Raw genomic sequence first — 16,045 nt, 5'->3', positions numbered from 1 at the left:
TTATTTGCCCCAGGGGTACAGGTCTGTGAATCATTAGGCTTACACATTTTCAACTGGTTCAAATAACTTCTGATGTGGACCAGGCTTGGATTATTACAGTTATTCAATATTCTATTTTTATGCTGGTTTATCCACTGTTTGCAAATTAGTTTATCTATTAAGAATGCATTGATTCTTTTTATTTTTTATGTCTTATGACTTTATATCTTTTTTATGTTTTATGACTGTTTATGTCCCAAGCACTAGGAATATATAGAAATTTATTAGATGTGTGGGGCGCCTGGGTGGCTCAGTGGGTTAAGCCTCTGCCTTCAGCTCAGGTCATGATCTCAGGGTCCTGGGATCGAGCCCCACATTGGGCTCTCTGCTCGGCAGGGAGCCTGCTTCCTCCTCTCTCTCTGCTGCCTCTGCCTACTTGTGATCTCTGTCTGTCAAATAAAAAAATAAAATCTTAAAAAAAAAGAAATTTATTAGATGTGTTCCTTGCCCCTTGAGATCTTATAATATAGTAAAGGAAAAGTTTGTAACTTAATGTTAGTCCTGTATTTAGGATGACCAGCTGTTTTGATTTGCCTATTTCTAGTACTGAAAGTCCTACATCCCAGGAAACCCCCCAGTCATGGGCAAACAGGGGTGGTCAGTCACCCTTCTAAGACTTCACAGAGCACAGAATATCTTGGCACAGTGGCAAGTCCCTTGGAGGCTAAAAATATGGGAATAGACATTTTTTGGGTCCTTTTCTTAAAAAAAGCAATGTGACATTACTTACACCTTAGTGTTATGGAATAAATTCATGACTGCTATATTGTGGGGTTACTAAGAAACTTTGAATGTTGCACACAAAAAAATTATCCCTAGAATTTGAGCATACAGGCTTTGAGACAATAGCTAAGTTTCTATTAGAGAAATAGTATGCAGTATTGAAAGAAGACTCTCAAAAGTAATCAGAAGAAAAATCAGAAGACTGGCAAGAGATCAAGTTGAAAGGATTTTACAGAATGCTAAAGAACGTCTGGGCTGATTCTCATTTACAGAGAGGTTAGCAGAAGGCTCTGGAAGTAAGAGAGGCAAATGCACTTGTTAGAGTTTGATAAAGATATTAATTTATCTGTAATTCCTAGGAGATTTGGGGAAAGGGAGAGATGGGGGAGTTGAACTTTAAGGCCCTTATTTTGGACTCTGAATTTCTAACCCCTTCTTGGATAGCATAATGGCACTAGAGATCTGAAGTACATGATCGAAGCTTGAATATGTTACCCAGGTCACGGGTTGACTTGTAGGTACAGGCAGTTGTACCTGTGATGGAAATGGTTTGTTGCCAGAGCAGGTATGTGAGGCTGAGAAAAGACATAGGGATGTCCCAGAGGACTAGCTTTTAGGGTCCTCAATGTGAACAATGCTTAATGATGGTAGATGACAGGATATGCTTTTGCTAATCTACTTTTTAAAGATTTTATTTGTAAATAATCTCTACACCCAACATGGGGCTTGAACTCAAAACCCTGAGATCAAGAGTCACATGCTGTACTGACTGAGCCAGGCAGGTGCCCCTTTGCTAATTCTAAAATAAGGAGAATGATTAGATGCTGAATTTACCAGAAAGCAGGTAAAAATGTGTCTGTATTTGTTGTGTTTGCTACAGAAGGTGCTAGGGAACATAGATTTTATTTTATTTTTATTTTTTAAAGATTTTATTTTTATTTATATGACAGACAGAGATCACAAGTAGGCAGAGAGGCAGGCAGAGAGAGAGAGAGAGAGAAACAGGCTTCCTGGCTGAGCAGAGAGCCCAGTGTGGGGCTCAATCCCAGGTCCCTGGGATCATGACCTGAGCCGAAGGCAGAGACCCTAACCCACTGAGCCACCCAGGCGCCCTGGGAGCTTAGATTTTAGAAGGTGGGGACTGATTCTGTTTAGAACAGGTATGCACAGGGGTAGAGTTGATGGGCATACCATGCTCCAAGCTCATTCTCCCCCATCTCTGCCTTAACTTCTGATTTCTAAAGCTGTGAAAGAAGGTGTGGTAACCACTGTTGGTTGACTGGCCACTACTTTCCTGCCCCTCTCCCTTCTCTCTGCACATTTTTCAGTCTTTCAGTGATTGGTCTGGGGTGACATGTGACCTAGATTTAAATAATGAGACATAAGCAGAAGTTGCCGTGTGAGACTTCTGGAAAAGCTTTGTAATATGCTGGCAGGCTTTTTGCCTCTTGACTGTACTCCTTTTTCCTAGGACAGGACTTGATCTTAAGGCACAATAGCCACATGAAGATCAGGCATAGGATGAAGCACATTTGCTATGGACGCTGCAGTAGAAAAATGCAAAGGTCCTGGGTCTTTGATGGTATCAGTCTAAGAATTGTCTGTCTCCATACTTCTTGTTATATCAGAAAAATAAATATTTAAAATTACTAAAGTTAGAGTTGGATTGGCTTTCTGTTAGTTGCAGCCAAAGGAATCCTTACAGATAGCAAAGGAAAAGAAGAGGATATAGCTAATGGGGAGACAGCAGTAGAAAGGACAAGTTTAATGGCACCAATATAGGCCTTACCAGGATGGATGGGAATTTATTATAGCAGGTAAAATCTTTAATCTCACCAAACTGACATTTCCTTGGTCTGCCATCAATATGATGTCCTGGGACCAAATTCAGCAATTAATTTTTGGGAAGTCAAAAGTTATACATGGATTTTTGACTGTATGAGAGGATGGTACCTCTAACCCCCTATGTTGTTCAGGGACCAACTTTATATTTCACAACCACAGGGGACTTATTCCAGGAATGCAAGGTTGGTTTAATACCCAAAAATTAAAGAAGTAATACACCATGTTTCTACAATAAAGGACAAAGATTACATAATCATCTCAATAGATGCAGAAAAAGTATTTGATAAAATCCAAACACTTTCATGAACAAATTAGAAGCAAAGTGGAATTTAACTTGACAAAGGGCTCTATAAAAATCCCATAGCTAACATCACAAGTAGTGACGAAAGACCAGATGATTTGCCCCTGAGGTCAGGAACAAGACAAAAATGTCTGCTTTTGCTACTTCTATTCAACATGTACTGGAGATGTACTAAAGACAAGAGGCCTCTTTACTACATTTTCTGGACTATTAGGACTCTAGGATTCTGAGTATGAGCCAGAGAGAGGCACTCATAAAAATATTGAGTACGTCGGGGCGCCTGGGTGGCTCAGTGGGTTAAAGCCTCTGTCTTCAGCTCAGGTCATGATTCCAGGGTCCTGGGATCCAGGCCCACATCGGGCTCTCTGCTCAGCGGGGAGCCTGCTTCCTCCTCTCTCTCTCTGCCTGCCTCTCTGCCTACTTGTGATCTTTGTCTGTCAAATAAAAAAATAAAATCTTAAAAAAAAACTTAAAAAAATATTGAGTATGTCAACATCCTAGTTCTTGGGGATTAATATTTTTCTAAAATTGGGTAGAAAAAAATACAATAATATGACATTTTTCATATCAGAATACCTTTTATTACTGCTGTGAAGGTCAAGATAGATGTGAGAACCAGGTACATGGGTGGATAAAGGACAAAAAAGATGAATGGGGGCAGGCTGTGATGGGGAAAGAAATAGCTTTCTAGTGAAGATATTTAAGCAGAATCTGGAAAAAATGGATAGATATTTGTCAGGGAAAGGCATACTGGCATACTGTTCCCTAAGAGCATGAAAAAAAAGTATGGAGGTATAGGGAAGTTTGGCATATTTGGCATATTGCACATTTAGCAATTTATTAGTGTGCATGGAGTAAAGGGTGGAAGGGGCATGGTAAAAATTGAAGCAAGAGAAGCAGACAAGGCTGAGTCACAAGAAGCTCATGGTTCCATGCTAGCCTGCTGTCTATTCTAGTGTCTGTTTGTTTCCCATGCAGCTCAACACTCTAACTTCATTCTAATTTTTTTTTTTAATGGCTTCTGACCTGCTATCACCCCACTCTCAGCTTGGATTTTTATACTTGACTCTTCGCCTAATGTAACCAAGGACTTTCCATTTCCCCACCCATTTACAGCCCAACCAGGTCATTGCCTATGTAGTTAAGACTCCTGCTGGACACATCCTGGCTTGAACTCTGTCACTTCTGTGGCCAATTAGGACAGACATGGCCTGTAAAGCTCTGGAATGTTTCTCCAGAGACTCTGACATTTTAAGTAGGAAACTGAAAGACCTAGGTGGTATTTTCATTTCTTTTTCTAGTTCATACAGACATGACTTTGTAAGAGAAATGAGGATGTGGAAAGTGAGTCATTAGCTGCATAACTGGGACTACACAGTAGGATTTGGTAATTGAAATTATGTTTTCCTGGTGGTGGATAGAGTCATCTCATAAATACTTAGGAAAGTTAATGATATATATTCTCTACCACATTCCATAAAGCAGTTATGCCAGTTTAGAAAAATGCAACAATCCAAAGAAGATAAAATACACAAGGGATTGGGCAAAAGAAAAATAAGGGTAGGGCAAAAAAAGAGCCAAGATTAGGTAAGCTCAGAGAAATGCAAACCACCCACTTTTGCTAAAAGGGAGCTCCACAGCTTTTCCTGATAAAAGTGTTTGGGAAGTTATCTTATGGGTCCTTACTGAGTAGTAAATGTACTCCAGAGTACTCCTGCAATCAATATAATGAATGTCATGTGCCTATAGAGTGGTTAAAAGTTTGGGTCCTAGAGTCAATAATTTCTGGATTCCATCCTGGCTTTACCAGCTGTGTAATCTTGGAAAACTAACCTCTCTGGGCCTCAATTTCTTCATTTGTAAAATAGAGATAATGATTCCTACACTTTAATAGATAGTTATGGAGATTATATAATTTAATATTTGTGAAGTCTCTAGAACTGATTCAGGCACATACTATGCAAGTATTGAAATTTTTAACAAAAACATATTGAATAATTATTAGATAATTTTTATTAAATTTTTTGAAATTAGAAGTAATTTATAATTCTTAGGTATAGATCATTGAAAGTTCCAGAGAATGAAGTAAAAATACATTTTTCTTCTGTGGTCTGGATTGATCTAAGAGTGAAATTTATGGGAATGGATGGATGGCAGATAGCTTGGGAATGGGTTTATCAAGAGTCTTGCTTATCTGATGAAGTGATATTTTTCTGAGGAAAAGGAAGTAAAATACTCAAATTAAACAAAATCATCTACAAGGAGGGTGGAAAGATATAGTAGTCAATTCTCATGTAAGAAAATCAGAGGACTGAATAACACGTAAGGCTGAAGTTGACTAAGATTTAGAGCACATGTAAAGTGTAATTAGAAAAGTTACCCAACATTTATAGTTGATGGGAATGGGTGGGCTGGCACTAATGACTAGAATTTAATTATGGGAGTGTGGACTTTGCTCAGAAGAACTACTCTAAAAGAAGGGGCAGAGGAAGAGACAGCATTGAAGGAACTGACCTATGCCTATAGTTGTAAGAAAACCCAGGAACCTGAAAATGAAAACTTGGTGGAGCCAGCCAGTTTACTCTCTGGCTGAGAGTAAACCAGAAAATGTATTACAGACTGCCTAGCCAAATAAGAGATGAAAAGTGGGGGAATGAATGAACATTTAATGAATATCTCCTTCTGCATCCATGTGGGATAGAAATGCCAGAAGCACGCTTGTTCTTTTGCCTAGAACAACTAGAGAAGCTGGAATATACAGAAACCATTTGTCTGAGGGCATGAGGATGTGCTGAGACAATGAAAATGAGAGGTAACTAAGTTTCTGGAGAGGAAAGAATCCAGAGAGATGAGGAAATTATGGCCACCTCTTTTACCTTGAGGGCACATGTTGATTCTGAGTTGGAGGAAGAGCAGGTGGTAGCTGAGAATCTAGGATTTGCATATGCTGAGGCACTTGCAAGGGAACAGAGAAACCAGAAGATCTTTTGGTGGAGACCAGTCAGAGGTGGGTGTGTGCTCAAACCAATTTTTCTTTCAGCACATTTACCAAATACGGGGGCTACATGGAGCAAGAGGCAAAAACACCCAAGAGAAAGCCTTTAGAAGCAGAGTATTTTAACATATATGGTATAGAGTGATTAGAGTTGGAATTGTCCAAGGGAAAGGGATGCACATAATATATCAGGTTTCATTGGAAAATCCTGGAAGGCCGGGAGCAAACCAGGGTTAGACTAAGCCTCAGTAGGATCACAGTCCAGCCTGGACTCAGTACAGCTTCTTAACAGAATAGGAGGATTTGTCACCACTCTATCTGCATAGCACAGATCAGGATGGACCCTCTCTGGAGGTATACCAACTGGAGCCTCTGCAACTTATTCAGACACACTGAGCATCTTTCATTAGAATATTACCAGGTGCACCAAAAGACAGGCCCACATGTCTGAAAATCAGAAGAAAAAAGAGAGCTAAAACAAAGCCACAGGTGATCCAGGTATTGGGATCAGCATACAAGAACTTCAAAACAGCTGCAATTAGTATGCTCAAGAAAATAGGTGAAAAAGATACTTTGGGTGGCTCAGTTGGTTAAAGAGTCTGCCTTCGTCTCAGGCCATGATCCTAGGGTCCTGGGGTTAAGTCCCGCATTGGGCTTCCTGCTCAGCAGGGAGTCTGCTTCTTCCTCTGCCTCCTGCTCTCCCTGCTTGTGCTCTCTCTCTCTGACAAATAAATAAATAAATAAAATCTTTAAAAAATAGTTGAAAAATGAAGAATATTTCCAGAGATTTAGAATCTATTTAAAAAAAGAAACAAATGTAAATCATAGAACTGTTAACCAACTACTACATACAAATCATATGCTGGGCAAAAGCTAGGTGCTTTAAACATGCAATATTATTTAGCAAACTTAAAAACTAGATGACATATATCTTATTGTCCCTATACAGTATGTGACAGGGACAAGAGTTACTAATGTGTGTCTGTCGTGCACCTTCTCCCTTTTCCCCATTCTCCCCCATTCTACTTCTACTCACAAAAGGAGAAGGCTTGTGAATTCTATGCCTGGATGTTTTAAACAGGAAGAAAGAGACAGGACCTGAGGGGGAGGCAGACTATGCCAGACCCCTCTGGGCTAAACCAATCTATAGAATATGTATATAGCTGAGAGAGGGAGGAAGAAGGTAGAGGAACAGGGACTGGTGATGTAGACAGTTTTATTTTTTTTAAGTGTGTGTGTGTGTGTGTGTGTGTGTCTGTGTGAGAGAGAGAGAGAGAGAGAGAGAGAGAGAAGGAGAGTCTCTTGGAATAGCTCCTGGTTAGATATAATTGAGGAGTGAAGGACAAATATTTGAGAAATGTCATTGTGGGTTATGAACTATTTCCTCTTTGGTGTTCTTTGAAAGCACAAATAAATTTTAAAATTACTTTTTGGCCTCTGGATAGTGCTTCTTTGTATACCATTTATGCAGAGATTAGCCAAATGGGGCCACTAGGTTTGTTAGGGTTTCAAATAAATGAATATACTACTGTTTCATGAAAAGGTTAAGTATGTTACCTGAATTTAACCAGTTGGGGAAATAACGAAAATGTCAGGAACCTAGGGCCATATGATTCTGATGAAGCCCATGCTTTTTATGGACAATACAGACTACATCTTTCCTCAATAGATTAGAAGGCTGCCTTGCCTTGACTTCTCAAAAAGAGAGGAGAATTTCTACTCTGAACCTAACTTTAACTAAGGCTGAGAAATTGGTTGGTAAAATGGGAATGTGGTAGAAATGCCAGGAAAAGGCCATCCTGTTACCTTGCAGTCAGGTAGTCAGACTTCTATCACAGACTTTAACCCAAATCATAAGACCATATATTTGAAAAGCTAATAGAAATATGCTTTTTCCTAAAAAGAAAATAGAGCACACAAAGGTCTAATGATAAATAAAGGGATTCAGAAAGACCTCATTGCAAAAGTACCATCTGAGTTGAGTTTTTCAAGTTGGGGTAGGGTTTGAACATATAGTGAGAGAGGAGAAGGAACAACATGAACAGAGTTTCAAAGGTGTGGCAATTTAAAACTTATATATTAATTTGGCTGGACTCTATGGTACACAAAAGGGGATGATGGGAGATAGACTAGAGTTTGAAAACTGGCAAGGAATACAGACTTCAAAGTATAATCAATAGTAAGCCACAAAATATCTTTAAGCTGAACAGTGGCAGGGCCAGTGCTGTGTTTCAAGAAGATTAATCTGGTGGCAGTATATAAAGTGGACTGGGAAGGGAAACACTAAAGGCACTGAGACAAGAGATTGTTGCAACATTACAGGGAAGAGGTAAACAGACTCCAAACCGGGATAGTGATGATAAGAATGGAGAGGAGAGACACATGCAGCAGATGCTATGGGGAGAGAACAGGCAAGGCTTACGTTGCTTTGTATTGGCACTTCCAAAAAACATGTGGCAGTCAGGGGCAGTGTTTCAAGAAGATTAACGTGGTCTAATAAACAGGGCAAATTAGAGGAGGGAGAGACTGGAGGTAGGGAAACTAGTTAGGAGTTTACACAAGTTTACAGCCTTGGAGAACAAACAGTGGGAACAGGAAGGAAAAGACAGTTACAACTCATCTTATGAGAAGAAAACTGATATGACTTAGTGATGAAGTGTGTGTAAAGGAAAAGAAGCCTACAGGTCATGAGGTTTCAAGCCTGGGTGAGCAGACAGGGGCGGTGCTGCTATTAACAGAAAGACAGAAGTTAGAATGAGAAGTTAGCTGGAGGGGAAATGTCACAGTAAGAAACAGAAGATGAGAGTTACACAGGGAGCTGAGGACATCAGATTTTAAAAGAACATATGAAAAAGTTGTAATAAAGACTAGAAAACCAAGGAGTTAGTGAAGTGCTGTAAACTTGTAATATAGGACCAGAGAGGTTCAAACTCTAAATAAGGTCTGGTCACAGATTAGGTACTGGAAAAAGATTTATTGTTGAATGCATCAGAAGAGGCTTGTGGGGAATTCTCCCCTCTGTAAGTAGGTTCAAATTCTTTTTTTAAAAATTTATTTTTATAGATTTTTAAAAAAATTTCTTTTCAGTGTAACAGTATTCATTGTTTTTGCACCACACCCAGTGCTCCACGCAATCCGTGCCCTCTCTAATACCCACCACCTGGTTCCCCCAACCTCCCACCCCCCCACCCCTTCAAAACCCTCAGATTGTTTTTCAGAGTCCATAGTCTCTCATGGTTCACCTCCCCTTCCAATTTACCCCAACTCCCTTCTCCTCTCCATCTCCCCTTGTTCTGACTTGGCCACTTTGGTAGCTATGTGACGTTTGGTAAGTCACTTGATCTCTATAGACTTTGGTCTTCTACATGTGTAAAAATGGGGATAACCGTCCCTATCACACAGAATTATTGTGAGAATTGAGTGAGATAAATTATGCAAAACACTTGGTTAAGTGACTAGCCCCTAGTAAGTACTCCAAAAAAAGGGTAATCTATTAGTGATGGGTCAACCACACACTTGTGAATTTCCACGATAGAGGAGTGATAAGTAAGAGTCTCTGGGCTATAAAATGGTGCCTGGCATATACCGCTCAATAAATATTTGTTGAAGGACTAAATGAATAAATAAATAAACAAATAAACATTAGATCCTCAAATGCCAAATTCAGAGGCAGGAAGAATCTGATTTATATATGTAAAGTCATTTTTAATTTATGTATATAAAGTATATTTATATATTTAAGCCAGGAGGGACTAAACTATTCCTTCCCATCCTTATTATTATTTTTTTAGATTTTATTTATTTATTTGACAGAGAGATAGAGATTACAAGTAAGCAGATGCAGGGAGAGGGAGAAGCAGGCTGTTATGCTGAAAAGAAATTTTAAAACGACCTAAATGTCCTAAATAGAGAAATGATTAAATCAAAATAAGGGAAAGGTTATGGGAACAATAATTCGGCCAAGTAATGAAATATTATGTAGCCATTAAAAATAAGGATCGTGGGGTGCCTGGGTAGCTCAGAGGCTTAAGCCTCTCTGCCTTTGGCTCAGGTCATGGTCTCAGGGTCGTGGGATTCAGGTTGTTTGAATTTTTTCCACTGTAAATAACACTGGGATAAGCACGCTGGTCTATATATCTCTGTTCCTTTTGCTGATTGTTTTCCTGTGCTACATACATTCCCAACAATCGAATTAAAGTTTTGAAGTAGCTATCACTTTCCAGAAAATTTACACTCCTTCCAGCAGTGTATTGAAATGCAAATGCCTGTGTAAAATATCATGTACTGTAAGAATGTAGGGAAACCACTTGAGGGAAATTCCTCTCGAGTGATGCAGCATCTCTGAGATCCTGAGGAATGGGGTGGAGTAAAGAGTCAACTGAGCTGTTGGGCTCTGATGGTCAGGATGTATCTGTTGTCTCTGCCCTGCCAAGGCAGGGGATGCGTGTTCTTCAGATAGGAAACAGGAACTCTGTGGGTGGGCCTAAAAGAGAGTGTGGGCTTTGAAACAGGAAAAAAGAAGCCTGCTTCTGATAGTGAAAGAGACACATTGCTGTGCTGGTCTAATCATCCTTATGCCACCAGGTCAAACTGTTCCTCTATTTCCACTCACAGTTAGACCTGTCCTTGATTATATTTGCAGTTGTTGTATTTTGCTTTCTAAGTGTTTCATGTTCTTTTCTAAGTGTTTGTAAGCTCTTTTATTTTTTTCCATTTCAGGAAATGGGCATCCATGAAGATAATCAAATCAGAAACCAAGCAGTTATTTGATACCTTCCTCTTCCTCACTCCCTACATCCAATCCTTCACCAAGTTCTGACACTTTCTCTAAAATATGTCTTTTTAAAAATGATTTTATTCATTTATTTGACAGAATGAGAGAGAGAGAGCATAGGAGCAGGGGAGGGAGCAGAGGGGGAGGAGCAAGGGAGGGAGGAGAAGAGGGGGAGGGAGTGGGAGGTGGAAAGAATTTCAAGAAGACTGCCCACTGAGCAGGGAGCCTGATGCAGGACTCCATGTGGGGCTCATCTCACAACCCTGAGATCACAAACTGAGCTGACGCCAATGCTTAACCAACCGAGCCATCCAGGCGCCCCCAAGATATTTCTTTAATTAGTTTACTTTTGACTTCCAGCATTCTAGTCCAAGCCACCATCATCTCTTGCCCAGACTACAGCAATGCTCTCCCACCTCATTTTCCTTTTTCTTTTTTAAGAGTATTTTTTAAAAAAGATTTTATTTATTTATTTATTTGACAGACAGAGATCACAAGTAGGCAGAGAGGCAGGCAGAGAAAGAAGAGGAAGCGGGCTCTCTGCGGGGCTCGATCCCAGGACCCTGGGATCATGACCTGAGCCGAAAGCAGAGGCTTTAACCCACTGAGCCACCCAGGTGCCCCCCCCACCTCATTTTCTTGTTCCCATTCTCGCTTCTGCCAGTTCATTTCCAATGCTTGGTGTAAGTAATCTTTTAAAAACTCAAATCATCTCTCATGATTTCTTTCTGTACTTAAAGTACAAGATCCTGAACTTGACCTACAAAGCTTTGAATGATTTGATTCCTACTCACTTCTCCAGCTCACCTTTTGGCTCTCTCTCCCTCACTTTCTTTATTTCAGTCACAATGGCCTTTCCATTCTTGATTCTTCTCTCTGTCCAGCCTTGGGGTCTTTACACATGCCTTTCCCAGGCATTCTTTTTCTGCCACCCTTCACTTGGCTAATTCCTATTCCCATAAACTGGTGGGTCTCAGTTTAAATGTTCCTTTCACAGAGAGGCTTTCTGGCAGCAGCCTCTTCTTTTCCTTCATAAACTTTTCACAATTAAGTATTTATATTTATAAATTACATTTTATAATTACTTAATTTATATATATATAAAATTCTGAATTATAATTATATATTCTATGCTTATTATATATATAAATATATATATATATAATTCTGTCTCTCTTATTACAGAGTAAGTTTCTTGAGGCCATGTATAATGTCTATCATGTTATCATTGAATATCTGCATTTTAGCAAGATATCTGGCACAGTCTAGGTGTTCTTCATTTAAATAAACCATAATGTCTAGCCCAGTGTTAGAGAAGTCTTAAAATACAGTTAGGTATGGAAAATACTATTTTCACTTAAATGTACAAAATTAGGGATTTTCTTTTTTCTTAAGTTATTATTTAATTTATTTATTCATGAGAGACAGAGAGAGAGGCAGAGGGAGAAGCAGGTTCCCCAAGGAGCAGGAAGCCTGATGCGGGACTCGATTCCTGGACCCTGGGATCATGACCTGAGCCAAAGGCAGACGCTTAACCATCTGAGCCACCCAGGCATCCAAAATTAGGGATTTTCAAGCTTAGTGTCATATAACTGAGTTCGGAAAGTATTCTCTATTGCATGAAACCAACAAAGGCAAGTCATATTTAATCTGTGTTTCAGAATATTTCCAGTTTTTTCCTGTCCTCTTAATAATTGGGACAGGTTTGGGATCAGGGCAGGATTAAGCTAGATACTTTTCTGTGGTTGGTGCCTTAACACTCTTCTTCTTCCTCATCTGGGGACATGAATACTCACCAGCAGGCTGTGACACAAGGCATGGAAGTGCTGCTGATTTGTCTCCAGCTCATCCCAGTCCAGCTGCCAACAACTTGTGGGTCTGAGGATGAAGGGCAGTCCATATATCAATGACTCGCAGATCCCACTGGAATTTAGAGCCCTGGCAAGAGACAATGGCCGTGAAAATCTCCTCAGTGATATGTACAACCTTGACACCAGATCAGCTTAAATTCAGCTTATATCTAACACTCTACCGTGAAATCCTTTGGGTTAGGTCCTGTGAATTAATCACCTTAGCATGGCCAGCATCTAGCAAGGTATCTGGCACATAGTAGATTCTCAAAGTCTGTTAACCAATGAAGGAAGCACCATCACGAAAAGCAATCTGATGGATGTTTCTTCTCCTGAGCTTCTTTAATTCCAAGTGACTTTTTTGGGGATACCCCCAGAACACCCCTGCTATAATAACCATGTAACATGATAGTATGCTAACCATCTGCACCCAGTCCCGGCTCTCTTGTGGCAAGTGCTGAGAGGAGATGCATTTAAGAAGAAGATGAGGGGCACCTAGGTGGCTCAGTTGGTTAGTCGTCTACCTTCAGCTCGGGTCATGATCCCAGGGTCTTGGGATGGAGCCCTGCGTCAGGCTCCCAGCTCAGTGGGAAAACTGGTTCTCCCTCTCCCTCTGTCTGCTGCTTTGCCTACTTGTGCTCTATCTTTCTGTCAAATAAATAAATAAAATCTTAAAAAAAGAAAGGATGAATTGGGGTGCCTGGGTGGCTCAGTCAGTTAGGTGTTGACTCTTGATTTGGGCTCAGGTCATGAGCTCAGGGTCATGAGATTGAGCCCTGCACTGGACTCTGCACTGGGCATGGAGCCTGCTTAAGATTCATTCTCTCCCTATGTTTCCCTCCCCCCCGCCCCTTCCCCCTGTTTGCTCTTGCTCTCTTAAAAAAAGAAAACAAAGGAAAAGAAAAGAAGTTTAAGAAAGTTCCCCAAGAAGCATCTGCAGTCACACACTGGACAAGCTTACCTAGATACTTGAGCACAGACATGGTGATAGGAACTACAAAGCAGTAAAAGTGGTCTTTGCCATCATTGCTAATTCTACCCAAGAACTAGTTCCTCTGGAAGCAGAAATTCTAGTACTTAGAGAAATGGCAAGGCAGGAGTAGATCCTATCTACCCCCTTGTTCCTTGAAAGTCAAACCTTTGTCCTGATGCCTAAACAGAGTAAGGTATTCAATATGCAGTTGCTGAATGGATAAACATGGCTGATCTTGTTTTTCTTGGTGTTCAGAGACTTTCTGGATTTGCAATCCTCATCCAGGCTTTAGAATATCCTACTGAGGCATATATTCTACCATCTGGCTGTTAGTCTCCACATGCTGGGCAGCCTGAGCTTGCTCTTTCACTCCTATAACTACAGTTTCTCCTTTGGAACTGACTCCCACCTGGCTGACACTTGGAGATGCCCTCTACCTCTGGACTTCCTAGCTGGAACCAGTAAGAACAGGCATTTGCATGGGTTGGGGAAGTTCTCTTGTCCCATACTTGATCACCCGGAGCTTGTAAGGAGAGGCTGACGACTGGGAGGCCATCTGGTAGAGTGTGCTGAAGTCTCCTTTGGGGTCATCCATTCTTAAGGAGCCATCAGCTGTGCCAGGGAGCAGAGATGGGCTGAGGAGTCGCTCTTGGAGATCACATTTCAGGCACACTACAATAAAAATGGCATTGGGGGAGGGACAGTTTGTCACAAGTTACCTCAGGCTACGTGATTAAGAGACAACATCTGCTACCCATTTCACATTCACCAGGCAAGTAAGGCTTGGGAGGAGGCAGGGGAGTAGAAAGAGGAAAGTATGACTGGTTTGGAAAGGCAGAGCAGGTCTGGACCTACAGAGTTGCTCAATTCAATAGTTAACTTATTTTCTGTGTCTGATATGGTTTTTACTTGTTTTACTTCTGGCCTAGCTGAGCAGTTGCCTCACAGTGAGAGATCTGGCTTATGATCCAGTCTGAGAGGAACACGGGCTCTCTGTGGAGGCAGCTAACACTATGATATGCAGAGGCCCTTTGCAATCACAGATGGAAATCTTGCTTCTGCTGCTTCCCTGTAGCTAAGCGTTGGCAAGACTATAGGTCAGATGAAGGAAGAGCAGGAAAGCAGAAGTCAGGGAGTCAGGTGACAGCTACTGTTTCTCTGTGGGCTCTTCTAGGGACATTCAGGGGAGGGGGAGGAATAAGTTCCTGAAATGGTGTATTTTTTAATTCCCCAAAGAAACCTGAGAGTAGAACCTTCTGCAACCATTCTGAGGGGGTTTCACCTAGGTATGAATTATTTACCAGTGTATAATATCCTATTGCTCTAAGCTTGTAGCCTTGATACTACAAAGTTTTTCAATAAAATCTATACAGGTTTGAATACTGTTAACAAATATGATATAAAAGCAGAAGTAGAAATAATGTAGAAAAGGAGATAGGATGGCAGAATAGAGGTCAGATCCAGCTGGCCTCCTGGGTCCAGCAGTTAAATGTGGACATTAATTCTGATTAGGACAGTTTTGGCTTGCTGTGTCTCAGAGTTCAGGAAGTCAGTAGGAGGGGCTTGGCCTTGGACTCCCCTCATTTCTTCTGTGTCTGACTTCTCCATTGTTAGATATCTGGGCTTTAGGACTGCATAGCTGTGTTCACCTGGCTGAGATTCTCAACTCTGGTTGCCGTAAGAATCACCTTTTCATTAAGGAACTTTTATTAAAAAAAAAAAAAAGACTTTATTTATTTATTTGACAGAGATCACAAGTAGGCAGAGAGGCAGGCAGAGAGGGGGTGGGAGAAGGAGGCTCCCCACAGGGCAGAGAGCCTGATGTGGGGCTCCATCCCAGGACTCTGGGATCATGACCTGAGCTGAAGGCAGAGGCTTAACCCACTGAGCCACCCAGGCATCCCACATTGACAAACTTTTAAGATACTGATATCTGGGCCCTAACTCACACTAGTGAAATCAGGATCTCTGGAGATGGAATCCAGATACTGATATTTTTTAAAAGTCCCTCATGTGATTCTTACTGCAGCCAGGGCTGAGAACTACTAGCGCCATAGTCTTAACAGTGTTCTGAAGCTGGGAAAGCTGTCTTAGCAGAACTAGAGTCTAGAATCAGGTGTGCTTCTCACCACGCTGAACTGAGATGCAGAGGTGACAGACTCCAGATCCACAAAACGAGAAAAGATACTCATCTGAAGCTAACTGTACACTCTGCCAGAAGGAGGCCTCTGAGGGAAGCACCTAGAGAGTGGAGTAAAGGGCCCTGAGCAGCTATAGAAGGTAGAGTGGATAGAGAATCTTGCAAGGAGTCAGAGTGAACATCTGAAGAGCAGTCCTCAAAACATTCTAGAGTAGGAGAGCTCAGTGTTCTGTATTGTTCTGTTTCATTTTTGATAGTGAGCCACATTTCCAGAAATCTAGTGTGGTAATGAATCAGTTTCTCTTTTTTGAACAGTGGATAACTATAGTATGGTCTTTATTGTACTTGTATAAACTCTCAGGTGGGTCACACCCTCCCTGGAGGAGGGCTACTTTCCCCAGACCT

General features: G+C 41.0%; 1 protein-coding gene across 1 annotated transcript in view; it reads right to left on the bottom strand.

Annotated features, from left to right (window-relative positions):
* M1AP (meiosis 1 associated protein) overlaps positions 1-16,045 on the bottom strand; it is an 83,651-nt gene that overhangs the window by 5,137 nt on the left and 62,469 nt on the right. Inside the window, exons 6-7 of the mRNA XM_059405758.1 lie at positions 14,010-14,172; positions 12,474-12,615 (exon numbers count right to left, since the gene is read on the bottom strand). Of these exons, the coding sequence (XP_059261741.1) occupies positions 12,474-12,615; positions 14,010-14,172 (305 nt within the window). The remainder of the gene's footprint in view (positions 1-12,473; positions 12,616-14,009; positions 14,173-16,045) is intronic.

Source organism: Mustela nigripes, chromosome 7, assembly GCF_022355385.1.
Source record: "Mustela nigripes isolate SB6536 chromosome 7, MUSNIG.SB6536, whole genome shotgun sequence".
NCBI classification, from domain to species: domain Eukaryota; kingdom Metazoa; phylum Chordata; class Mammalia; order Carnivora; family Mustelidae; genus Mustela; species Mustela nigripes.
The sequence above is the reverse complement of the archived record's forward strand: the minus strand, read 5'-3'. Positions and strand labels throughout refer to the sequence as shown.